At 43.4% G+C, this 27218-nt stretch overlaps 1 protein-coding gene across 2 annotated transcripts in view; it reads right to left on the minus strand.

The window, feature by feature from the left end:
• Positions 1 to 804: 804 nt before the first annotated feature.
• mgarpa (mitochondria localized glutamic acid rich protein a) overlaps positions 805 to 27218 on the minus strand; it is a 47082-nt gene continuing 20668 nt past the window's right edge. Inside the window, exons 4-6 of one of the 2 annotated variants that reach the window (XM_078210597.1) lie at positions 17332 to 17538; positions 10123 to 10326; positions 805 to 932 (exon numbers count right to left, since the gene is read on the minus strand). In XM_078210597.1, the coding sequence (XP_078066723.1) occupies positions 928 to 932; positions 10123 to 10326; positions 17332 to 17538 (416 nt within the window). In that variant the 3' untranslated portion in view covers positions 805 to 927. Of the gene's footprint in view, positions 933 to 7639; positions 8193 to 8222; positions 10327 to 17331; positions 17539 to 27218 lie in introns of those variants that run through there. The other variant, XR_013497598.1, reaches the window with a different exon arrangement.

The following is a 27218-nucleotide window of genomic DNA, read 5'->3' on the forward strand; positions in this document are numbered from 1 at the left end:
CCACGCAGACATGGGGAGAACGTGCAGACTTCATACAGACTGACCCAAGACGGGAATTGAACCCAGGTCCCTGGCGCTGTGAGGCAGCAGTGCTAACCACTGTGACACCGTGTTAGCCTGAGCAGAGCAAGGCCAAGCCCAATTCAGCAGGGTGGATGGACAGGGGTCTGGGTGGGGAGGTTATTTGGATGCATCTCCGGTTGATTTGATGATGTGGCATTCTGATCACAATATCTGATCATGTGATTTATTTACCCCATCCCTTTTGAAATGAGGTTTTAGTCTCAGCCAGAATAGTTTTGTGTGATGAAGGACCCCATGATCCATTGGTCTTGAGTTCAACAACCTTCCTCATCCCTTCCATCTCATTTCTTCACGTGGGAATCCTTAATTTCTGTTCCCTTTCCCCCCATTCTCCCACCTATAGAAATAAACTTCCATTATTTACCCACAGTAAAGTCCCCAAGTTTCACTTCTTCTTTTACTGGCTGCTTTTCTCCCAGTGTTGCTGCCATTCACTACCTTGTTGCTCCTGTTTCCAGTTCTGCAGAAAATGCTACAACCCATGGTGACTTCATTCCCAGTTTCCTGTCTACCCGAGCCCCCATTTCCCAGTCCCCCTCCTCGAGCCCCCATTTTCCAGCCTACTCTCTCCCCTAGCCCCCATTTTTTGATGCCCTCTCTCCCTAACCTAAAACATGAACAGATTCTAGCCAAGGCAGGAATCTAATACAATATGGGGAATAGCATTTAACCCTTTGCTTGCCTGGGATATCAAGAACGGGTCACAATGCAGGGTGACATATAACTTACGACTTTATTTCGGATCTCTTGCAAAAACAATGAAAAGGTGATTGTGGACGTGGTCAACAGAATCAAACAATCACTTAGTTTCGGAAAGATAATAGCACAACTGCATCACCTGATTCAACCTAGAAGGAAAGTTGAACAGGAGAACCTCTTTATACAAATTATTCGCTTTTTGAAAGATAGAATATTGACTTTAACTGAAATATAGTTGGCTTTTTATTTTGGAAAATGTAATTTCTCCTGTCTTAAGTCAGGCTTTCCACCCTGCTCAAGTTCTCTGGTGGCATTGGTTATGAAGGACATTTCTGGGATTGGGACAGTGGGGAGTGGGGTGGGAGGAGGGGCAGGGAGGCTTGGGAGGTGTTCAGTGGGAAGCTGCTAGTTTCAGTTGATTTCCCCACTGCTTGCGATAGTGTTAGGCCACAGCAAGTGTAACCATGAGAACGCATTGGCATTCTACTAATCCAATTCCTGGTCAATCTGGGCAGGAAGTGACTTTTGACCTGTGGAATATTGGCCAGCGATGTGTTGTCCACCGGCAGTTCAGCACATGTTCAGAAGGGGCTTCTGGGGAAGTTGGGGGGGGGGGGGCGGTGGGGGGTCGGGGCGGGGAGGGGGGGGGGTGCTCTGGTGATAAGGGGACAAGTTAGAGCCAGAGATGCAAGTAAGTGGTTTTGGAGGTGAAGAGGATGTGTTATGTGTTCATGTATAGAATCTCTACAGAGCAGAAGGAGGCAATTTGGCCCTTCGAGTCTGCACCAACTCTCTGACAGAGTATCTTACATAGGCCCTCCCCCTTGCCTTATCCCAGGAACTCCACACATTAACCATGACTAACCCATCTAATCAGCACATCTTGGGACACTAAGGGGCAATTTAGCAAGGCCAATCCACTTAACCTGCACATCTTTGGACTGTGGGAGGAAACCGGAGCACCTGGAGGAAACCCACACAAACATAGGGAGAACGTGCAAACTCCACACAGTCACCCGAGGACAGAATTGAACCCGGGTCCCTAGCGCTGTGAGGCAGCAGTACTAACCACTGTGCCGTCGTGCCGCCTCGTATGTATATAAGGCTGGCACAGTGATTAGCACTGCTGCCCCACAGCGCCAGGTACCCGGGTTCAACTCCAGCCTTGACAGTGTGGAGTTTGCATGTTGTCCTCCTGTCTGCGTGGGTTTCCTCCGAGTGCTCCGGTTTCCTCCCACACTCCAAAGATGTGCAGGTTAGGGTCATGTTAAATTGCCCCTTGGCGTCCCAAGATATATATGGTAGGAGGATTAGCAGGGTAAATATGTGGGGTTAAATGGTAAGCCTGGGTAAGAGTCGGTGCAGACTCAATAGGCTGAATGGCCTCCTTCCGCACTGTTGAGATCCATTTCTTCTTTGCTACTGTAATTTATCTTATTCAGTATAGTTTGGTAAACATTATTGTAACTTGCAATTCAAATTGGTCAGATTATCATCACTCACAAACAGAAATTCCTAATGTGTATAAAAATAATGGCCTAGCTAATGGTTACATAATCAAATGATTACAAACAGATGTTAATCATCTTTAGTTGACCTCATATAATTGTGTTAAACCACATAATAGAAATATATTACACATTTGGAAATTATTCTGAACACCTCAATCAATAAGCTTGTTCTGCATCACCTTTGCTGCACCTTGAATCAACATTAACCAAATCTGAATAATCAAAATGAGATGCATCACGTTCTGTAACCGAGATGGAGCAAAATAAACCTCTTATCGGTACCACAAAAGCAAAATACTGCAGAAGCTGTAAATCTGAAATCAGAACAGAAAATGGTGGAATTCTTCAGCCGATTTGACTGCGTCCGTGAAAAGGGAAAGAAAGTGACTGTTTCAGGCCAAAGACCTTTTATCGGGACTGGACAAAGTGAGAGAACCGGGGTCTATAAAGACTCCAAACAAGAGAGAGGGAAGGGGTGAGGGAGCAGCGGGGAAGGGAGGAGAGAACAAAACAGAAGGTTGGTGACAAGGTGAAATAACAAATGGGATGATGCTGCAAGACAAACGGAGGTGGCAATGGGACAAGAAAAGAAGTAAATGATGGGTCAAGAAGAGGCGAAAGGGGAATAATGAAATCTGCCTGAGAAAATGGGGACGGTGGTTATGATCTGAAATCGTTCAGAAGTCGAGTCCAGAACACTGTCATGTCTTGGAGGAGACTAACAGCTGATTGGGAGACTGGTTTTACAGAACATCTCCATTCAGCCTGAAAGCGTGACCCCGAGCTTCCAGGCATCTGCCATTTTAATTCTCTGTCCCCCCACTCCCACTCTGTACGTGGCCTTCTCTACTGCTCCAATGAAGCTCAAAGACAGCACCTCACCTTTTGATCAGGCACTTTACAGTGTTCTAACTTCAACAAAAAGAGAGGATAAAACACAGCAGTGGTGTTGGGGAGGACACAGCAATACCATGACAAAGCTTTGACCAAGGGTCACCTGGACTCGAAACGTCAGCTCTTTTCTCTCCTTACAGATGCTGCCTGACCTGCTGAGATTTTCCAGCATTTTCTCTTCTGGTTACAGCAATACCATGGACCGGGTGCAAACAGAGAGGGCTTCCTTTTCTGTTGTGAATCCCATAGACTTGCATTGACTTGCCTCTTTATATCTTTGTGGTGGTACTGTTCTATGTGGTCTGCCAGTACAATGTGCAGTTTTCAACACCCTGCAGTGGGCAGTAATAATTGCAGCACTTCCTATTGGCAGTCATTTCAGTTTATTTCATGTTAAAGTTCCAAACATTCTCCCAGGCCTCCAGTTCCTAATTTTTCTTTCTCGTGGCTACTGTACAATTATCAATAAATACCTTTTGTGTTCTCACCAGAATGCTTCTCTTTAGGTGAACAGAAACATTTGTCTCCTCCATGGGGACGGGACACAATACAATGAGCACCTTGGGGATTATTTCCAAGCAAATTAAATAGGGGATGAGGCAAAGTAATTCTCCTAAGTATTCATAGAATTCAAACCTATAAACGTATTCACAGACTTACAGCCCCAAGTGCGCCTAACTCCAAATCATTTAGTGAGCCTGTGGATTTCGTTAAGGCTCAATTAAAACCTCAACCATCAGTCATACTCCAGAGATTCAGATTTAATTCGAGGGCAAGAGCCCCACGTGAATCAATCGGGACTTACATGACCAAACTGAAGCAATTATCAGAGTATTGTGATTTTAGGCCTGCCCTAAATGACATGTTATGGGATAGGTTAGTCTGTGGCTTGAACTATGATGCTATTCAACACAGATTGCTTACAGAGGTTGACAGAAATTTTGAACAAGCAATGGAGATAGCGCTGCCATGGAAAGTTGTGGAAAAGGTGCACAACAGCTGCAGAGTGCACAAAATGGCACATGCCATTCACTAGTTAGGGCAGAAACCTGAAGCCATCCCTGCCGCCAAAATCGCTGACTGTATTTAGGATGCAGTGAATTAGTTATTAAACATTGTATAAAGGAGTTAAAGGGGGAGGGATGTGGTGATTGTTTCTTTAAGGGCAACACAGCAGAGTAAGGTTCATCTGGTCTGGGTGACTGATCGAGACTCAGAGCGTGGAATCACCCCATGGTGAGATAGGCTCCTGGGCAAAGAGATCTTTTGGGAGCAAGCTACAGACATGCAGCTGCTGTATAATTCTTATTAATAAATACCTTTTGTGTTCACTAATGAAATCTGTGAAAGTACATCTTTACAACACCATATATTAAGAAGGATGTGAAAGCTTTAGAGAGGGGCAAGAACGATTTATGAGCTTGGTTCTGAGAATGAGGGACTTCAGTTAGGTGGATTGACTGGATCAGTCAGGTTCTCCTTAGAGAAGAGGCGGTTAAGAGGAGATTTGATAGAAGCATTCAAAATCATGAAAGGATTGGGTAGAGCAGATGGAAAGAAATTATTCACATTGATGGCAGGGTCAAGAACCAGAGGAATTATGGTGAATGTAAGAAAACTAACAACAAAATGAGAAAGAAAGATTTTACGCAGCGAGTGGTTAGGATCTGGAATGTACCGCCAGAGAGTGGTAGAGGCAAAGTCAATCATGACTTTCAGCAGAGAATTGAATAAGTACATGAAGAGAAAAGATTTGCAGGGCTAAGGGAAAAGGGAGGGAGAGTGGCCCTTGCTGAGTTGCTTTGCAGAGAGCCGGGCACAGATAGAGTGGGCTGAATGGCCTTCTTCTGTGCTGTAACCATTCTAAGATTTTTGATCAGTTTGGTTCAGCGTTTGATTGGATAACATTTGTACAGCACAGTAGACCAAATTGGCTCCTTCTGTGCTGGCTGATTATAAGTTTGGATCATAACCATTGCTGCTATGTTTTTTGGACAGCAGCTGTTGGTATTGATTCTACTTTTCCCATTCAAATCTCCTCTCGACCCATCTTTTATTCCTTCCCAGGTCCCATTTCGCCTTGCACTTCTGTCCTTATAATCTCGGCACGGTAGCACAGTGGTTAGGGCGGCACGGTAGCACAGTGGTTAGCACTGCTGCTTCACAGCTCCAGGGTCCCGGGTTCGATTCCTGGCTCGGGTCACTGTCTGTGTGGAGTTTGCACATTCTCCTCGTGTCTGCATGGGTTTGCTCTGGTTTCCTCCCACAGTCCAAAGATGTGTGGGTTAGGTTGATTGGCCAGGTTAAAAATTGCCCCTTAGAGTCCTGGGATGCGTAGGTTAGAGGGATTAGCGGGTAAATATGTGGGGTGGGATTGTGGTCGGTGCAGACTCGATGGGCCGAATGGCCTCCTTCTGCACTGTAGGGTTTCTATGATTTCTTCTAAATCTTCCACCCTATCAAAAACCAATCCTCCTTTTACAACTGTTGTGCCTGGTCAGTTTTTATCAATGTATAGTTCCTTTAAGGCCGCACACACATGCTATGTAACATGAACAAGGCCTGTGCTGTACCACTGTGCTACCGTGCCGCCCTAACCACTGTGCTACCGTGCCGAGATTATAAGGACAGAAGTGCAAGGCGAAATGGGACCATAGAACCCATAGAATCTTGCAATGCAGAAGGAGGCCATTCGGCCCATTATGTCTGCACTGACCACCTAGGCCCTGTCCCCATAACCCCATGCATTTACCCTAGCTAGTCCCCCTGACACTAAGGGGCAATTTTAGCATGGCCAATCCACCTAACCTGCACATCTTTGGAGTTCTTTCCAGCTGCAGCCTAACAGGAATGGCGCCACAGCCATTCCTTTTTGTTCTCTCCTCTGCTCCCCTACATTTCCCTGCCTCTGCACTTACATAAAACCTGTTATATCTCTAACATTTCCAGTTGAAAATTCATCACCCTAAACCATCCATTTGTTTCTCTCTCCACAGATGTTTTCGGACCTGCTGTGTATTTCCAGCATTTTCTGTCACTATCATCATTTGAAATGTTCATATTAACTTACTCTATAATTCATGACTACTATACAGCACCCTCTTCATTTTCCCTGTGATGAAAACTTGACTGATTAATGTCCATAATTTGAATATAATGCTACCTTTTGCTATCAGATGCAAAAATTTCAACCCGATAGACAATAGGTGACTATCTTTCTAATAATCTATCTAGGGAGGCACTTATTAACCTTGTTGGTATTCCAATGGTGATTATAATAGAACACTCTCAGGTAGATTGTCTGATTGAGTCCTTGAATTAGGCATTAGTCAGGCTGTATATTAGTGCCATACAATCAGCCATTATTACACTGACCTTCACTGATTTTCAAGAGTCGGTTTATTTCAATTGCATTGATGAGCCTCCAAGCTCAGCTGGACCTGAGGAAGCAGGAAATTAAGTGTCTGCAGCCTCCAAAGAGTTTTACAAGGGGCAGCAAAGTAAATGGCTGCATCCTGGACTACTAGTCAAAGAATCAGTCAATGCCTTTGCTATTAATGCCATTTCTGATCATAAAGTCTATGAAGCCTACACAGTCCAGAACTCTGAGTCTCTGGATTCTCACTGCTCTCCACAGTTCCCTGAAGATGGCAGCTCAGGTGGACAGGGTGGTCAAGAAGGCATATGGCATGCTGGCCTTCATCGGTCAGGACGTTGAGTAGAAGAATTGGAAAATCATGTTGCAGCTGTATAAGACTTTGGTTAGGCCGCATTTGGAGTATTGTGTACAATTCTGGTCGCCACGTTACCGGAAGAATGTTGATGCATTAGAAAGGGTGCAGAAGAGATTTACCAAGATGTTGCCTGGTTTGGAGGATATGAACTATGAAGAAAGGTTGAACAAACTTGGATTGTTTTCACTGGAGTGTCGGAGGATGAGGGGGGACCTGATAGAGGTTTACAAGATTATGACAGGCTTGGATAGAGTGGGTAGTCAGAGAGTCTTTTTCCCAGGGTCGTAGGGTCAATTACTTGGGGGTATAGGTTGAAAGTGAGAGGGGAAAAGTTTAAAAGAGATGTAAGGGGCAAGTTTTCACACAGAGGGTGATGAATGCCTGGAATGCACTGCCGGAGGAGGTGGTGGAAGCAAATTCTATAACAACGTTCAAGAGGCATCTGGATAGATACATGAACAGGCAGGGAATAGAGGGATATGGACCACATAGAGGCTAGAAAATATTAGATTAGAGAGGCATCTGTATCGTCACAGACTTGGTGGGCCGAAGGGCCTGTTCCTGTGCTGTACTGTTCTTTGTTCTTTGTAATGTGGCCTTCTCAGTATTGTCTGTTTACATCTGTGTGATCATTTCTTCCTTCACCCTTCCCCCATACCATATTTACCAAATGTCACATATTCAGAGGTCTCATTAATATTTTCATCTGTAAAAGCATTTAATTCAATTTGATTTATTATTGTCACATGTATTAATATACAGTGAAAAGTATTGTTTCTTGCACACCATACAGCCAAAACATACCATTCATAGAGTACATAGGGGAAAAACAAAGGAGAGGGTGCAGAATACAGTGTTAGAGAGTTTAAAAGAGTTAGAGTACAGTTTTAAAAGCATAGAGTGAGAGTAAAAGATAGAATTAGAAGGTATACTGGGGATAGCTCGCAAGAAGTTGCCTTGCTCCAGTCCATGGATCTGGATACCTATCCTCACTTAAGCCGAAACCTTTTACTGTTAGGAGAACACCTGGGTCAATCCTACAAAACAACTTGTCAATGGGGATCTTTTAGCTGTCTAACTGGGAGCATTTGTGCTTAGTGATGCATTGATGCTTGTTTTTCTGTATTTGAGGGCTTGTATTTTGTATGGTGTTTGTATTTTGTGTATTTTGCCTTGCCTGGTGTTCACTCACACAAAGACGTAGGATCAGGGGCAGACTATTCAGCAACATCCCCCTGTTCTATTATTCAGTCAGATCTTACTGATCATTCTGTCATTCAGTCAGATCTTAGTGATCAACTCCAATATCTGTTTATCCCATAATCTTTGATACCCTGACCTAACAAAAAATATTTTGATCTAAGTTTTGAAAACTTCAGTTGACTCTGTGTCCATAACCTTTTGGGGAACAAGTTCCAAGTTTTCAATGCCATTTTTATTTTTAAAAATGCTTCTTGATTTCACTTCTAAAGGGCCTGGGTATCTACCCTTTATCATTATGAAGATTTTGATCGAGGCTTTGTATCGCAACATTCGCAGTTTTCTTCTTGTCTGACTTCATTTTATGCTTCCATAGATTTGCAGGGAACTATCGTCAGACATGCCTCCTTGTGCGCTATGCTCGCTGTCTGTACATATCGGACTGGATTCTCCAACCTCGCTTGCAACCAGGATTCTCAGTGAAGGGAGATTTGACTGAGCACCAAATTCTCCAGCCTTGCCGGCAGCAGAGACAGGGCGTGGACAGCTGGAGAATTCCGGCCATTGAATTCCTCAACAACTTTAAATATCTCAGTTGGATTACTCAACTTTCTAAACCAACTGGAACATTAGCTATGTTTACAATTAAATCCATTGTGCCCTCATATAATTCTGGTGAATCTACGCTGTACATATATAATAATTTGTATACAGTTAGAATAATTATAATATATTAATTATAGTACATTCATAATTCACAATCTATATCAATGACGTAGATGTGGGGACTAAATGCAGTATTTCCAAGTTTGCCGATGTAACAAGATTAAGCAGGGTCGTGAGTTGTGAGGAGGATGCAAAGAGGCTTCAAGGGATTTAGACAGGCTAAGTGAGTGGGCAAGAACATGGCAGATGGAATATGGAAAAATATGAAGTTAATCACATTGGTGGAAAAACAGAGTAAAAAGTTTAAAGTTTTAAAGTATTTAAGAATATTTCTTAGATGGTGAGAGGTGTTGATGTCCAAAGGGACCTGGGTGTCCTTGTTCATGAGTCACTGAAAGCTAACATACAGATACAGCAAGCATTTAGGACAACAAATGGTATTTTGGCCTTTTTTGCCAGAAGATTTGAGTACAGGAGTAAAGATGTCTAGCTGCAATTGTGCAGAGCCTTACTGAGACCATACCTGGAGTGAGACCATACCTGGAGTATTGTGTACAGTATTAGTCTCCCTATTTAAGAAAGGATATACTTGCCATAGAGGGAATGCAATGAATGTTCACCAGACTGATTCCTGGGATGGCAGGATTGTCCTATGAGGAATGATAGGGCCTGGATTCTCTAGAGTTTAGAAGAACGAGAGGTGGTATCATTGAAACATACAAAATTCTTACAGGGCTCAACAGGGTAGATGCAGGAAGGATGTTTCGCCTGGCTGGGGGTCTAGAACCAAGAGAGACAGTCTCAGAATAAGGGGCAGGCTACCTAGGGCTGACATGAGAAGGACGTTCTTCACTCAAAGGCTGGTAAAACTTCTGGATAAAAGCAAAATATTGTAGAGGCTGGAAATCTGAAATAAGAACAGAAAATTCTGGAAAAACTCAGCAGGTCTGGCAGCATCTGTGGAAAGAGAAACAGAGTTAACATTTCGTGTCCGAATGACTCTTCTTCAAACTTGTGAAAGTGTTTTTCCAAGGGCAATCATAGAAGGAAGTGCAGTTAGAAGGGGGATATTAGTGGGATAAAAGGACAAGTACAGAGATGGCTATGTCTTTGATTGAGATGAGGTGGATAGATAAGCCATGTGTGAAGGCAAGGCCAAGGGAGTGACCATAGGAATGAGCATTTATTTGGAGGGGAAGGTTCAAGGAGGACAGAAGGACTGTGAAGTCGGAGGAGCAAGGGCAAGGTGAATTGAGATGAGGGTTGAAATAACCCAGGATAATTAGATACTTCAACGGAAGTAAATAATTATTTTTGGGAGGAATTGTTTTAACCTTTGATTTGATCAGCTTCCTCTGGAGCTGCAACCAATGTCTCAGTCTCTCCCTCCAATGGGATGTCTTTGGGTTCTACAAGCGTTGAAGGCCTTGCAGGTTCCTCGGTGATTTCAGCTTCAGGGACCTTGTCCTCTTCCGATACTGTCTCTGTGTTCTCTTCAGCAGCTTCAACCACTTCAGGAGTCTGGACCTCATCTGCTTCTAATCATAGGTCAACATAACCATGTCAACATATATCAGGACACACAATATCAGTTACGCTTAAAGTGAAACTTCGCCTCAGTCAAAATGATGGAGGGCTGCTTGTATCAGAATCTACTATGACACAAGGGAATAGATTTTAACTTTGAGGTCAATCAGGAGAAAACTTAAAAAGACTGTTGATTCACTATCACCCTGTATTGCACCACTTAAAGTTTATTTATTAGTGTCACAAGTAGGCTTACACTAACACTGCAATGTGAAAATCCCCCAGTCGCCATACTCCGGCGCCTGTTCGGGTATACTGAGGGAGAATTTAGCATAGCCAATGCACCTAACCAGCATGTCTTTCAGATTCTGGGAGGAAACTGGAGCACCCGGAGGAAACCCACGCAGACATGGGGAGAACATGCAGGTTCCACACAGACAGTGATCCAGGCCGGGAATCGAACCCAGGTCCCTGGCGCTGTGAGGCAGCAGTGCTAACCACTGTGCCATCGTGCCACTCACTGTGGCGCAATGCCAAGATCTACCCTCAGCAATCCATTCAAAAAAACGAGAGCAGAGTACTGCATGGTCCGTTACAAAATCCATATATCCCAGAGGACCCACATTGAAATTTCAATCTGTGCTGACCTCAGACAAAGCAGTCGGCTGGCACAAAGAACTGGCCCCAGAGCCAGTGAATCAAGAAAAAAAGAACAAATCAGACAGGCTTCCAACCTGTATCCAGTGAATCTTTCTGGGAATTGATTGTGTGAGGGAACAAGATAATAATGAGTAGGGATGCTCACTACAGTCTAAAAGACCATCAATACCTCCCCATGCTCACACAAGAAGAATGGCCACTGGGCTAAGGTGTCACAAGGCAGCTTATGTCAATGGAGTTTGGAACCTCGCTCACATGACACAGCATGTCAAGGGGATGAAGGGAGTGAGCCAATGGATAAGGAGAGATATATTCAACTTTGAAAGAAGGTTAACTTGATGTGTTTTTATTTTTCTATTCACCTTTCATTTAATCTGTTTCGCTGAAAAGCTTTTCAAGCTCTTCCCTTATTGCAAGTAATTAATTTTTAGTTTATATTTTTAAAACATTGATAATAAGTAAACACTCATTCAGGAAAAAAATAATTCCAAAAGGGACTGAAAGACAAGAAAACAAGAGGACTATTCTTGGCATCCAGGTTTGGACAGACGGACTCTTATGAGCTTACTTTGCAAAGTGTAAAGTAACAAACAAAGCCAACACAATTCCGAAAGGAAATTAAAATCCTACATTTGCTATTACACTTGCTGCTATGGTTAGGATCAGTGGTGGAAAATCCCAGTTTTGAAACTACTATTTCAAATAAACGCAGTGAGAAGAGAACCTTGACATGAAGGGAAAACAAGAGGAATTTAGCATCAAAGTGCCCAACCTAGCTCAAACAAATTCAAAGAAAAAGTTCAACTCCATTCTGAAGCAAAGGGCAGTCACGCATTAACACAAATATAGGGTCGGAAGAGAAGTAGAATGTAACAGAATTTAATCTGAGCCTCCCAGCACACCAAGAATAGAGCTTTACCACTACCCATCTGACATCTCACATGGAAAAGTTTCCTGTTGACTTTGGAGAGAGGAGAACTAGTGGAAGGAGCATTGGAGAGGGACCATCCACTTGTCAGATGTTGATGGTGCGATGACTGTGATTCATGTATTTGTAGTGCAGTACAATATGTGTTTATTGTTGGCATGCATGTGTATACCTATGTGTATATATGCATATGTATATTTGCATTCAGGCAGCTTGATTTTCAGAACATGTACATCTCTGAAGGTGGATTTTCAAAAATCCATTTGGTAGGCAAGTATTTTTTGATCCAGCTTATAAATTCTCTTTGGCTTTGAACTTCCCACCCATCATTCCCACCGCCACCCGCCCCCGCCAAAGGTTTTGATGTGAAATATACCTGACATTTTATTCCTGATTGCACCTCCCTGTGCTGACTCGCACACCTGACTTGGCATCTATATGTGGATAAAGAAACCACTTATATTCTTTTAGCAGCACACAGAATGACCTTGAATAACCCTGAATAAGAGGCCTAAGGAGTTTTTAAAGTTTATTTATTAGTGTCACAAGTAGGTTTACATCAACACTGCAATGACATTACTGTGAAAATCCCCTAGTCACCACACTCCAGCGCCTGTTCGGGTACACTGAGGGAGAATTTAGCACGGCCAATGCACCGAACCAGCACGTCTTTCAGACTGTGGGAGGAAACCCACGCAGACACGGGGAGAATGTGCAGACTCCACACAGACAGTGACCAAAGCCAGGAATCAAACCTGGGTCCCTGGCGCTGTGAGGCAGCAGTGCTAACCATTGTGCCACCTTGCTGCCTGGAGTGCTATCTGACCTACACTTAGTAAATCTTATTTTATTTTTTCACATTAGGTTATTTTTAATTTTGATGTATTTCCAAGGGCAAGGTGTCATTTAATTGAGAAATTATTTGTTGATGGAATCAACTTTGTCTCCTTACTGTATTCTAAAAAATGTGTCCTTAGTCAATTCATCATGCTTGACAAATCTATTGATATTTTTGGAGGATGTGACGAGTAGAGTTGACTTAGGAGAACAGGTGGGTGTAATTTATTTAGACTCTTAGAAGGCTTTCGACAAGGTCTCACATAACAGACTATTATGTAAAGTTAAAGCACATGGGATTGCAGGCAATGTCTTGCGATGGATAAAAAGCTGGTTAGCAGATAGGAAGCAAAGAGTTGGCATATTTGGGTCTTTTTCTGATTGGCAGTCAGTAACTAGTGGAGTTCCGCAGGGATCTCTGCTAGGGTCCCAAATGTTCACACATATATTAATAATTCGGAAGAGGGAACTGAATATATTATCTCCAAATTTGCAGATGATACAAAGTTGGGTCGGAGGGTGAGCTGTGAGGAGGATGCAGAGATGCTTCTGCGTGCTTTAGACAGGCTGAGTGTGTGGGCATTTGCATGGCAGTTGCCGTATAATGTGGGTAAATGTGTGGTTATCCACTTTGGTAGCAATAATAGGAAGGCAGATTATTACTTGAATGGGTGTAAATTGAGAGAGGTGGATACTCAATGAGACCTTGGAGTCCTTGTACATCAGTCACTGAAAGTAAGCGCCCAGGTATAGCAGGGAGTAAAGAAGGCAAATGGTATGTTGGCCTTCATAGCGAGAGGATTTGAGTATAGGGATGTTATGCTGTAATTGTATAGGGCGTTGGTGAGGCCACATCTGCAGTATTGTGTGCAGTTTTGGTGTCCTTATCTGAGGAAGGGTGTCCTTGCAATGGAGGGAGCACAGCGAAAGTTTACCAAGCTGATTGATGAGATGGCAGGTCTGTCATATGAGGACAGACTAAGTCAGTTAGGATTATATTCACTGGAGATTAGAAGAGTGAGAGGGGATCTCATAGAAACTTATAAAATCTAACAAGGTTAGACAGGGTAGATTCAGAAAGAATGTTCCCAATGGTGGGGGAGTCCAGAACTAGGGGGTCATAGTTTGAGGGTAAAGGGTAAATCTTTTAGAACTGAGGTGAGGAGAAATTTCTTCACCCAGAGGGTGGTGAATGTGTGGAATTCACTACCACAGAATGTAGTTGAGGCCAAAGCGTTGTCTGATTTCAAGAAGAAATTAGATAAAACTCTTGGGGCTAAAGGGATCAAGGGATATGGGGGGAGGAGGCAGGATCAGGATATTGAATTCAATGATCAGCCATGATCATAATGAATGGCGGAGCAGGCTCGAAGGGCCACATGGCCTACTCCTGCTTCTAGTTTCTATGTTTCTAATCCAATTTTCTTTGGCTACTATACAATTTATACAGCTTAAAATAATTTGCCATCGCAACTTCACTCTGAGAATATTAATTTCAGTTTCCAAGTAAAGCAATGAAATGGAGGGTCAGTGTTTCTTCACCAAAAAGACAGGCGGCACGGTGGCACAGCGGTTAGCGCTGCTGCCAAAAGCACCAGGGACCCGGGTTCGATTCCTGACTTGAGTCACCGTCTGTGAAGTCTGCACGTTCTCCCTGTGTCTGTGTGGGTTTCCTTCGGGTGGTCTGGTTTCCTCCCCCAGTCTGAAAGACATGACGGTTAGGTGCATTGGACATGCTAAATTCTCCCTCCGTGTAACCCGAACAGGCGCCGGAGTGTGGCGACTAGGGGATTTTCACAGTAACTTCATTGCAGTGTTAATGTGAGCCTACTTGTGACACTAAAAAAATGAACTTTAAAAAGAAGAAATTAATGTCAGATCCCCGGTCAACCTACTCGCAAAACTGAAGCCACTGTCAGACTCCCTCTGCTGGGAAATCAAAAACTAGGAGCTATAAATATAAGATAGTCACTAATAAGTCCAATAAATAATTCAGGAGAAGTTTTTTAGGGAGTGGTGAGAATGTGGAATGCTGTTTCACAAGGAGTGGTTGAGGTGAATGGCAGAGATGCATTGAAGGGAAATTAGACAAGTACATGAGGAAGAGAAAAATAGAAGGATATATTGAGATGGAGTAAATGGAGCAGGAGGCATAAAAACCAGTGTATATCTATTGGGTTTGAATGGCCTGTTTCGGAGCAGTGCTCCGAAAGCTTGTGATTCCAAATAAAGCTGTTGGACTTTAACCTGGTGTTGTGAAACTTCTTACCGAACTCCACTTTAGGCATTTTAATTGTTTCTACAAGTACTTAACCAACTGGTGTTGACAAAATTTCAAAGACCATCCTTCAAATGCTATACAGAAAGAGGCAAGTTCTTCAATCGTTATTCAGTTAGTATTCCTTGCATGAAGAAAAGGAAATGATGTGGATTTTGTGACCAGCACACACTGTTCCATGATCATCATTATCTCCATATGACCATTCCTAATATGAAACACTCAATTCTGTTTAATACAGTTCATTACTTTAATTCCTGTAACTCGTTCATTCTGTACATATACTGAGAACTGGGAACTTAGAAATGCCATCTGTGAAATGTAACTCGGCACAGTTGAAGATTATAATGATGTTAGGTCAGAGTGGAGCCTTTCTCAACTGCCTGTGGTAGTAAGGGAAACATTTCACGGAATACTTATTTGGGAGATTACATAAATTAGTTGCACAAAGTCCTTCCTACCCAATATAAATTGTATATCCGAGGAAAGGTCTTCCCTCCTGCTATGCTTTCTTAAGTTCCGAATGTTATTACACAGAACAGATTGACCACACTGGCCCATACTTTCAAATTTTATTTCAATGAATACTAAACCATAAAGCTCGCTGTGAGAGGACATTTAGAGGCGTCTGCCATTTCTTAGACCTGCCCTTGAACGTTTAGGTTTTTACATTTAATCAAGTTATTGAAAACTGATAACATTGCAGGGAAGCAGGGTATCTGGGAGCCGTGCGAACCGTAAGCAACCGTAACCAATCGGATTGAAGGATTGTGAAAATAACAGCACAAGAACTGAGATGGAAATGTAAACAAGAGTGAATTAAATGTCAAATCAACAACAATAAGATAAATATAGGGAAGAAAAGATTAGATTAAGAGGGAAATAAGACAACGGGGAAAAGTAAAAGTTTATTTTTTGTTTTAAATTTTACGATTTTTAAATCTCCAACAATTAAAACGTGGAGGAATGAGATTCCACATCTGCAACCGGTAATTTTCTGTGCGAGAGAGGTTGATTGGCAGTAATTAATATACTTCTCACATAGTTAAGAGAGCAGTTGGACAAGAATAGTTAATAGTTCACTTGGTGTGGTGAGCTTAGTTCATATCCACCATGCGAATGCAACAACTTCATAGCAATCAATGCATTTTAATAGTAAGGCAGACAGCAATATGCCATTTTTGCAGAGCTATTCGACAGAGCTGTGCAACTTCTTCGGACATTTGAGTTTAACTGCGCATATGCCTCTCACCTTAAGTTGCTATACCATACTGGCAAAGGCCAGTAGACTCGGCATTATTTTGACAGCAAAATCTGGGTCATTATTATTCTCCATAATTATTATACAGTGTACTTGTGACAACTTAGACCAATGGTTGTCATAAACTATATGTACAAGATGATGAAAACCCATACATTGATACAAGTAGGTAAATGTTTTAACCGTCCAATATAATAGCATTTCTACAGTTTATGGAAGTTACCAATAAATTCTGCATACATTATATATTTTATATATACAGTATTACCAATAAAATACCATCATTAGGTTCTAAACGTAATATTAAACGTAGGGGGGCATATCAACATATGCGGAAGATTGTTCAAGTTACCAAGAGGAAACTTTACAAAAGCCACTGACTGGTGAGTAAATGTTAATTCCCAAATTGCTCCATGTGTTAGTGCTTGCATTTTATGCAAAAGATTATTAGTCTGTCACCGCAAAAGAATGTGAGTCGGGGAAGCTTCAGAGGATTCAAGAGCGTGTAAAATGTTCTCCCATTGTCAGCCTACGACAGCTGCGTTTCACAAAATTGTTTTTAAAAATCCACACAACGCACCCAGATCTTATTGAAGGAAATTGTCATATTTGTATTATAAATAATTATCAAATGCAGAAAAGTAATTATGAAAATATATTGAAGTTTTGTTCGATTTATAAAATATTATTCTACACACTGACATACTTTCTGCAGTTAGATCATAACAATATAAATTGGGCTCAGATTAATCTTCTAAACTGATACAATGATATTAGACTGTTGAGTATCCAATCAATTTGATTTAGAAACGTCCTCCTATCTCAGTTTTAGCCAATGATATATCCTTTTTTTTTGGCTACACTTATTTAAGATACCATATTATGTTTTTAAGAGCCTGACATGTGTGGAACAAAAGTTGCATTAGCTTACATCTCAGGCAATTTCAACCTGCGTAGGCCGACAAAGGGGACATCCATCTACTGAGGGAAAGGTAAGCCGATGATATATTTCTATTGAAATATATGATTTCTGGCTGGAGGGGTTATTTAACCTTTTGGCGAAGTTGGAGGTGGCAGAACTTCTATCTCTTCCTCTTCCACTGTAGCCTCTCCCTCCAATGGGTTGTCCTTGGGTTCCACAACTGCTGCAGGAATTTCAGGTTCCTCGACACTTTCAGGGTCTTTGACCTCTTCTGTCACTGGATCTGAGGACTCTCCACTAGTTTCAACAACTTCAGGAGGCTGGACTTCATCCGATTCTAACAGCAGACCAACATAGGCACGTCAAAGCACATCCAGACTCAGTAATAGCAACATTTAAAGAGGAACTTCATCCCAGACAGACTGATGCAGGGCTGTTTCAGCAGTGGGCAGTGCTTGTATTGGACACTCTGATCTGATACCACACCATACAGACCATACCCCATGGTGAAATCTCAATCAATGCTGCATTTCTCATGATTGCAGCTGGAAATTTGCGTCAGCTGTCGTGGACCAAGGAATAAGTCAGAGAAACATAGAAACCGGAAACAAGAGTAGGTCATTCGGCCCTTGGAGCCTGCTCCACCGTTCCTTTTGATCATGGCTGACTATCGTATTCAATATCCTGATCCCCCTTCCCCCCATATTCCTTGATCCCTTTGGCGCCAAGAGCTATATTTAATTTCTTCTTGAAATCAGACAATGTTTTGGCCTCCACTACATTCTGTGGTAGCGAATTCCACACATTCACCACCCTCTGGGTGAAGAAATTTCTCCTCACCTCAGTTCTAAAAGGCCCTTATCCTCAAACTATGACCCTTAGTTCTGGACTCCCCCACCATAGAATCCAGGAAACCCTACAGTGCAGAAGGAGGCCATTCAGCCCATCGAGTCTGCACTGACAACAATCCCACCCAGACTCTATCCCCGTAACCCCACATATTTACCCCGCTAATCCCTCTAACCTATGCACCCCGGGACACTAAGAGGCAATTGAGCATGGCCAATGCACCTAACCCGCACATCTTTTGGACTGTGGGAGGAAACCGGAGCACCCAGAAGAAACCCACGCACACATGGGGAGAATGTGAAAACTCCACACAGACAGTGACCCAAGCCGGGAATCGAACCCGGGTCCCTGGCACTGGGAGGCAGCAGTGCTAATCACTATGCCAGCATGCCGGACCATTGGGAACAGTTTTTCTGAATCTACCCTGTCTAACCCTGTTAACATTTTGTAGTTTCTATGAGAGCCCCTCTCACTCATCTAAATTCCAGTGAATATAATCCTAACCGACTTAGTCTCTCCTCATATGACAGACCTGCCCTGCAGGAATCAGCCTGGTAAACCTTCGCTGTACTCTGTCTATACCAAGGACACCCTTCCTCAGATAAGGACAGCCGATCAATCTAATCCAAATCAATACCCAGTCAATCTTGCCAAGAATGGAATTTATGTGGGCGTCAGGAGGAGACAGGATCATAATAAGCAGCAATGCTCACTACATTCTCGCAGCCTATCATTTCCCAGTTTACTCACACAAAAGGAATGGCCACTGGGACAATGGCTGGGATTTCGTGCCCGCATTTGCTGTGGGCGCAATGGCAGCCTGGACCCAAAATCCCCGAGATTCCAGAAACAAGAATCTCGATGGTTGGGATCAGAAAGGTCCGGAACCTCATTTTTAAAAATGATCCTATCATTAAAGCACTTCTTCACTGTATCGTCCCCACACATTGGAATTTCCCACACATTAGCAAGCTTTACAACATATCTGGCACAACGTGAATCAGGCAAACAGAACATGCCGGGCACAGGTAAGTACTGCCCCTGGGGAGAGAGGGACATGCCTGGCAGTGTCCCCAGCAATGCCCCCAGGTGGCAGTGCCAAGGGTGGCCCTTCTGGGGGGCTCCATGAGAGGGGGTTCCCTATGTCCATGGGGGGTGGGTTGCCCTTATGTGTGTGGGGGTGAGGGTAGTTCTTTTTTAAAATTCAGAGCGCCCTTTAAAAAGGGAGCCCCAATCTCGGGATTCATGGCTTTGCCGGCTTTTTCCAGGCATAACCCGCCAGCGTGGGCCACACCTCCATTTTCTTTTGCACCAAGTGGTGGATTATCTGGCGAGAAATGCTGGCTGTGCAGCTGGACACCAGTTTTCTCACCTGAGCCAGCACTTGGCACAAAAATGATAAAATTCCGCCCAATGTGCCAGAGAGCAACGTACGTCAAAGAAACCGGGGAGACACAGCATGTGGAGGAGATGAGGGCCTCATATTGGAGGAGGGAAGTTCAGTAATAATAGAAATATATGTCAAAGTTGAGAGGAAGTCCCCTACAACACTAAGCTCCTGAAGGGATGCTGCCCCTGTCTGTAGCATCTCTGACCAGGAGATTTGCTGTCATGGTATGTTATGCTGTACCAGAAATTCCCACAGCAAACAGCACTGCATCATCAGGCACAAATTGGTAATAATGGAGCCCTCCCTACCCATGAAGATGACTGGGGTGAAGTTTCCCATCAAAATCACAAACACACAATATACCACTTAGAAGCCTCCATACCAAATTAATCTGCCATGCTAAAGGCATGCAAATCATTAAAAAAAATGACTGTCATTAGCCTGAACTTAAAACAGGAGTGGAGAAGGAAAAGGCAAACGACAAGACTGACAAACAGTAATTCCCCTCTTTATACAATATCTCCAGCAGTTAAATCGGGAATGTTATAGTAGGGGCCATGTTATAAGGACTCTGAGAATCTCCATTAGTGAGGGAGCCATAATGCTTGGTGGTCCATTCGACAGCATCATAGGGAGGGATTACTAAATTAGAGATGGTAGCAGATGAATAAACATAAAAACTTATAATGGTTGGCATGGAAAGTATGTTCAGCATTCTAAAAGGCTAACTGGACCAATGCAGCAATTGTGAAAGATGTGCTTCCAATTCCTTACGCACTGCCACAGACACAAACTTTCATTTTAAAGGTTTTTGTTGAACAGATCAAGTCTACCTCAGTTGCAAATCAACAATTGTTTTTTGGTGCAGTGTAAGCATAAAGGAGCATTCATTCAGTAAAAAGAAAATCCCCACGGAACTCAAAAACCAATACAAGAGGACTACCCCTGGCATCCAATTATATATCCACATTTTGGACTGGCGAATTCTTGGCATTTTACTCTGTAAGGTGTACAATAAAAAACAATATTAAAGAAATTCTGAAAAGAAATCACAGTTATACATTTATTATTAGTCATAGTCATACTGAATGTTGAAAGAGGCACATTCTGCTGCTATGGTTAAGATCAATGATGGAAAATCGGCTGTAGCAAATACTAAAGCTCCTTTTTAAACACAAACACAAAGGGAACATAGACAAGAGGGAAGAACAAGAAGGATTTACCCTCAAAATGCCCAGCTAAATTAACCTGTGTTTGACTCCATTCTGGAGTTGCACATTACCACAAATAAAGGGAAGAGTGAGGAGAAGTCATGCAAAGGATTGAATTTCCAGCACAGAAAACCAGAAGAAATTTACTGCTATCTTTCCTTTTACAAATATTGGAAACAGAGCTTTTATCTTTCTTGATCCTATTTGTTTCTAGGTTTTTCATATTTGAGATTTTCATTCCATTACATTCCGCTCCTTCTCGATGTCTGAACTGCAGACTAACCCACAGCCTACATACATTGATGTCTCAGTTCTGAAGGGTTCTCAGTTAGAGTACATGAGATTAAAAATGCTAATGCAGTATTGAACAGGAAACACTTCATTTCATAGTCATACTGGAGCCTTGAGTTTGGGCATTTTGTGTGCATATATCAGATGTGTGCTAGTTAGTTTCTTTGTGAGTGTGTATGGATGTGTTTTGTGTACATGAAGGTATATCGTTTTTTTATGTGTGGATCTCCTTTTGTCTGATTTGGTTTTCAAAACATTATGGTCCGAAAAATCCATAATCCCAGTGAAAATTGCCAAGTTATAAGGACAAACAGGTGCACGATTTACAATATGTATTATGTGAGGAGGTGTGGGATAGAGGGAAAGTTGGCCGATTGGATAGGTAACTGGCTGTCTGATCGAAGACAGAGGGTGGTGGTGGATGGAAAATTTTCGGATTGGAGGCAGGTTGCTAGCGGAGTGCCACAGGGATCGGTGCTTGGTCCTCTGCTCTTTGTGATTTTTATTAATGACTTAGAGGAGGGGGCTGAAGGGTGGATCAGTAAATTTGCTGATGACACCAAGATTGGTGGAGTTGTGGATGAGGTGGAGGGCTGTTGTAGGCTGCAAAGAGACATCGATAGGATGCAAAGCTGTGCTGAAAAATGGCAAATGGAGTTTAACCCTGATAAATGTGAGGTGATTCATTTTGGTAGGACTAATTTAAATGTGGATTACAGGGTCAAAGGTAGGGTTCTGAAGACTGTGGAGGAACAGAGAGATCTTGGGGTCCATATCCACAGATCTCTAAAGGTTGCCACTCAAGTGGATAGAGCTGTGAAGAAGGCCTAAAGTGTGTTAGCTTTTATTAACAGTGGGTTGGAGTTTAAGAGCCGTGGGGTTATGCTGCAACTGTACAGGACCTTGGTGAGACCACATTTGGAATATTGTGTGCAGTTCTGGTCACCTCACTATAAGAAGGATGTGGAAGCGCTGGAAAGAGTGCAGAGGAGATTTACCAGGATGCTGCCTGGTTTGGAGGGTAGGTCTTATGAGGAAAGGTTGAGGGAGCTAGGGCTGTTCTCTCTGGAGCGGAGGAGGCTGAGGGGAGACTTAATAGAGGTTTATAAAATGATGAAGGGGATAGATAGAGTGAACGTTCAAAGACTATTTCCTCGGGTGGATGGAGCTATTACAAGGGGGCATAACTATAGGGTTCGTGGTGGGAGATATAGGAAGGATATCAGAGGTAGGTTCTTTACGCAGAGAGTGGTTGGGGTGTGGAATGGACTGCCTGCAGTGATAGTGGAGTCAGACACTTTAGGAACATTTAAGCGGTTATTGGATAGGCACATGGAGCACACCAGGATGATAGGGAGTGGGATAGCCTGATCTTGGTTTCAGATAAAGCTCGGCACAACATCGTGGGCCGAAGGGCCTGTTCTGTGCTGTACTGTTCTATGTTCTAATGACTTGGACGAGGGAGGTGAATGTACTTTTGCCAAGTTTGCGGATGACATAAAAATATGCGGGAGGGCAAGTGGTGAGGGTGACACAAAGGGCGGGATTTTATGACCTCGCTCGGACAGGCTCATAAATTCCCACCCGAGGCCAACGGAGAATTCCATTCTACCATCCTCGCCCACCCCGATTCCGGGGCAGGCGAGGCGGTACAATTCTGGCTAAAAAGTCTATAGAGCGATCTAGACAAGTTAAGCAAAAACTTGGCAGATGGAATATAATGTAGGAAATTGTGAAATTATCCGCTTTGGTAGGAAGAATAAAGGAGCTGAATATTGTTTAAATAGAGAAGGACTGCAGAAAGCTGCAGCACTGAGGGATTTGGGAGTCCTTGTGCATGAATCACAAAAATCTGATATGGAAGTTCAGCAGGTAATTGGGAAGCCAAATTGAATATCGGCCTTTATTTCAAAGGGAATGAAGTATAAAAATAGGGAAGACTTGCTAAAACTATTCAAGGCACTAGTTAGACCGCACCTGGAATACTGTGGACAGTTCTGGTCCCCTTATCTAAGCAAAGATATACTGGCATTGGAGGCAGTCCAGAGAAGGTTCACTAGATTGATCCCAGGTATAGAGGGATTTTCTTATCAGGAGAGTTTGAGTAGGTTGGACCAATACTCATTGGAGTTCAGAAGAATGAGAGCTGATCTTATTGGGACATATAGGATTCTCAGGTGGCTTTTCAGCACAGATGCTGAAAAGTGGGTTCTCCTTGTGGGAGAGTCTAGGACCAGAGGGCATAATCAGACTAAGGGGTCACCCATTTAAGATGGAGATGAGCAGGAATTTCTTCTCCCAGAGGGTAGAGAGCTGCAGAGAGCTATAGAGGATGTGTCGTTAAATGTCTTCAAGGCTGAGATAGACAAATTTTTAATCAGTAAGGAATTCTAGGATTATGGGAATAAGGCAGGAAAGTGGAGTTGAGGATTATATCAGATCAATCATGATTTAACTGGATGGTGAAGAAGACTCGGGTCAAATGGCCTACTTCTGCTCCTATGTCTCTTGGTCTTATGGTTAAGGGTAAGGCCTATTTACATTGGGTTTCCACCACGTTCCAGGAGACTGTCGTGTAGTGTGGATCATGAGGAGTGGGTGGCACGGTGGCACAGTGGTTAGCACTGCTGCCTTAGAGTGCCAGGGACCCGAGTTCGATTCCCGGCTTGGGTCACTGTCTGTGTGGAGTTTGCACGTTCTCCCTGCACGTTCTCCCTGTGTCTGCGTGGGTTTCCTCCCACAGTCTGAAAGATGTGCTGGTTAGGTGCATTGATCTGAACAGCGCCAGAGCGTGGCGACTAGGGGAATTTCACAGTAACTTCATTGCAGTGTTAACGTAAGCCTACTTGTGACTAATAAATAAACTTTACTTTACAGGGGAGTCAGCAACCCGGGCAGGGTGGGGTGGTTCTTAGCAGCACCCTTTTCCAATGTCCAGTCCCTCAATCAGGCACTGAGTGCTTTTGATTAAGGTAGCCTCCACAGGAGTTGACAAGCTGGCCGTACAGTTTCATGGGTCCACTGTGGCAGGATGAGATCCTTAAGTCGTCATTAATTGACAAAGAGCCTCAATAAGGTGGTGGGATGGGAAGATCGACTTTGGGCCTTTCTGCCCAGAACTTCATTCCAGAGGAGGCGGGAAGGTGGCGGTGTTCCGTACACCACCATCCCACTGAAATACATGCCCTTCCTGCATCCAAGCTAGCTATCAGTGAGAGCACAAGATTCTGCTCATTCTGTTTATCTCTCCACAGATGCTTTCAGGCTCCCTGCATTTATCTAGTATGTTCTGCTTTTATTTCAGATTTCCAACATCTAATGTATTTTGATTTTCAATTAATTGTGTTTGCTGGGGAATGGTATAAGTGATGCATAGCGAATGACATATCAGTTAAAAAATTGCACCACTTCAGGTACTTATGTTCTAATTTTGGCATATGTTAGCTGGGAGTGGTACATTATTGGGTGTATACTGCATTTATACTTTTTTTTTCAGGAAATCTTCTGGGCTCACAGTAATTTGGACTTCAAGAATAGAATAGAAATAGAAGAATAGAAACCCTACAGTGCAGAAGGAGGCCATTCGGCCCATCGAGTCTGCACCGACCACAATCCCACATATTTACCCGCTAATCTACGCATCAGGACTCTAAGGGGCAATTTTGTAACCTGGCCAATCAACCTAACCCGCACATCTTTTTGACTGTGGGAGGAAACCGGAGCACCTGGAGGAAACCCACGCAGACACGAGGAGAATGTGCAAACTCCACACAGACAGTGACCCGAGCATCGAACCCGGGACCCTGGAGCTGTGAAGCAGCAGTGCTAACCACTGTGCTACCTTGCCGCCCCAATGTTCAGTGTTCTTTCCTAATAGAATAGATGGTTTAATCACATCCCAAACTGAAACCACTGTTGTGTTACATCGACAATATGTACCTAACTGCATATTAAGAAGAGAACTTCAAAATGCCCATGTATGAACACTTAGCAGATTCGGAAAGGTAATTCATTATACATACTTCTTCATTATTCATGCACATGGTTCCAAAGGGGAGCTTGACAACACAGTTTGTTATTGTTTGAAGCCAATTCACTATTTGTGACTACTGTAGACATTAAAATGTAATAATTTGTGTATACTCACCATCTTCCTCTGTAAACATAAACAGGAGAAAGAAGAAAAAAATTGTTAATAAAAAGCAATTACCGTTTTGGTAAAAGAATTTCATGAAAAGATATTCCATTGAGTAGAGATCACCTCATAATTGGATGTAGGTGCCACATATCATTAGATAGGACATAGAATTATAGGATCATAGAATCCTACAGTGCAGAAGGAGGCCATTCGGCCCAACGAGTCTGCACCGACCGCAATCCCACACAGGCCCTATTCCCATAGCCCCGTGGATTTCCCCTAGCTAGTTCTCCTGACACTAAGGGGCAATTTAGCATGGCCAATCCACCTAATCTGCACATCTTTGGACTGTGGAAAGAAACCGGAGCACCCGGAGGAAACCCACGCAGACATGGGGAGAATGTGCAACACAGACGGTGACCCAAGCCGGGACTCGAACCCGGGCCCCTGGCGCTGTGAGGCAGCAGTGCTAACCACTGTGCCACCATGCCCCAGAGTGACCTTTTTTAAAATTCATTTGTAGTTCATGGCTGGCCAGCATTTATTGCCCATCAGTAGTTGCCCTCGGAGGGCAGTTGAGAGTCAACCACATTGCTGTAGCTCTGGAGTCACATGTAGGCCAGACCAGATAAGGATGGCAGATTTCCTTCACTAAAGGATATTAGTGAACCAGATGGGTTTTTCCAACAATCGACAATGGTTTCATGGTCATCAGTAGATTCTTAATTCCAGATTTATTTATTTTTAATTGAATTCAAATTCCATAATCTGCTGTGGTGGGATTTGAACCCGGGTCCTCAGAACATTAGCTGAGTTTCTGGATTAATAGTCTAACGATAAGACAACTGGGCCATTGCCTCCCCTCATGGACTAGGTTTGATCACCTAAGACGATCAGAGAGAAATTTTTCAAATATTTTTACCCTAATTGGCCTAAGTTTTATCTGTTTCTTTGCTTGTCCCATGAGATTACATGGCTTTCGGATGGGTGAGGACCATATGTATTATGGTGGACAGAACATCTCAACCGTATGGGACAAGCCAAATGGATCAGCAGCTCTTCCTCTGTCTGTTATGTTCCTGTAACAGTGCTGTAGCTCTGGAGTCACATGATGTACATCTTTTCTCCTTCACCTAAAAGTCAAGCTTTACCAAATGCTTCTTTTTATTAAGGCAGTGCCCCAACAGTGGACTGACCCATGACAGATTCTCAGTTTTTAAGCAATTTAGATAGCTGTTTTATCTGACTGGTAGACTTGAGTAAGCACAGTAAGAAGTCTCACAACACCAGGCTAAAGTCCAACAGGTTTATTTGGTAGCACAGGCCGCAAGCTTTCGGAGCACTGCCCCTTCATCAGGCGAGTGGGAGTTCTGTTCACAAACAGGGCATATAAAGACACAAACTCAATTTACGAAATAATGGATGGAATGCGAGTCTTTACAGGTAAATAAGTCTTAAAGGTACAGACAATGAGTGGAGAGAGGGTTAAGCACAGGTTAAAGAGATGTGTATTGTCTCCAGCCAGGACAGTTAGTGAGATTTTGCAAGCCCGGGCAAGTTGTGGGGGTTACAGATAATGTGACATGAACCCAAGATCCTGGTTGGCGGCATGTGTGCGGAACTTGGCCATCAGTCTCTGCTCAGCGACTCTGCGTTGTCGAGTGTCGTGAAGGCCGCCTTGGAGAGCGCTTACCCGAAGATCAGAGGCCGAATACCCGTGACCGCTGAGGTGTTCCCCAACAGGAAGAGAACAGTCTTGCCTCGTGATTGTCGAGCAGTGTTCATTCATCCGTTGTCGTAGCATCTGCATGGTCTCCCCAATGTACCATGCCTCGGGGCATCCTTTTCTGCAGCGTATCAGGTAGACAACATTGGCCAAGTTGCAACTGTCTGTATCATGTACCTGGTGGATGTTGTTCTCATGTGAGATGATAGCATCCGTGTCGATGATCCGGCACGTCTTGCAGAGGTTGCTGAGGCAGAGTTGTGTGGCGTCGTGGTCACTGTTCTCCTGAAAACCGGGTAGTTTGCTATGGACAATGGTCTGTTTGAGGTTGTGCAGTTGTTTGAAGGCAAGAGGTGGGGGTGTGGGGATGGCTTTGGGAAATGTTTGTCTTCATCGATGACACGTTGAAGGC

The sequence above is a fragment of the Mustelus asterias genome, chromosome 1 (genome assembly GCF_964213995.1).
Source record: "Mustelus asterias chromosome 1, sMusAst1.hap1.1, whole genome shotgun sequence".
In the NCBI taxonomy this organism is placed as follows: Eukaryota; Metazoa; Chordata; class Chondrichthyes; order Carcharhiniformes; family Triakidae; genus Mustelus; species Mustelus asterias.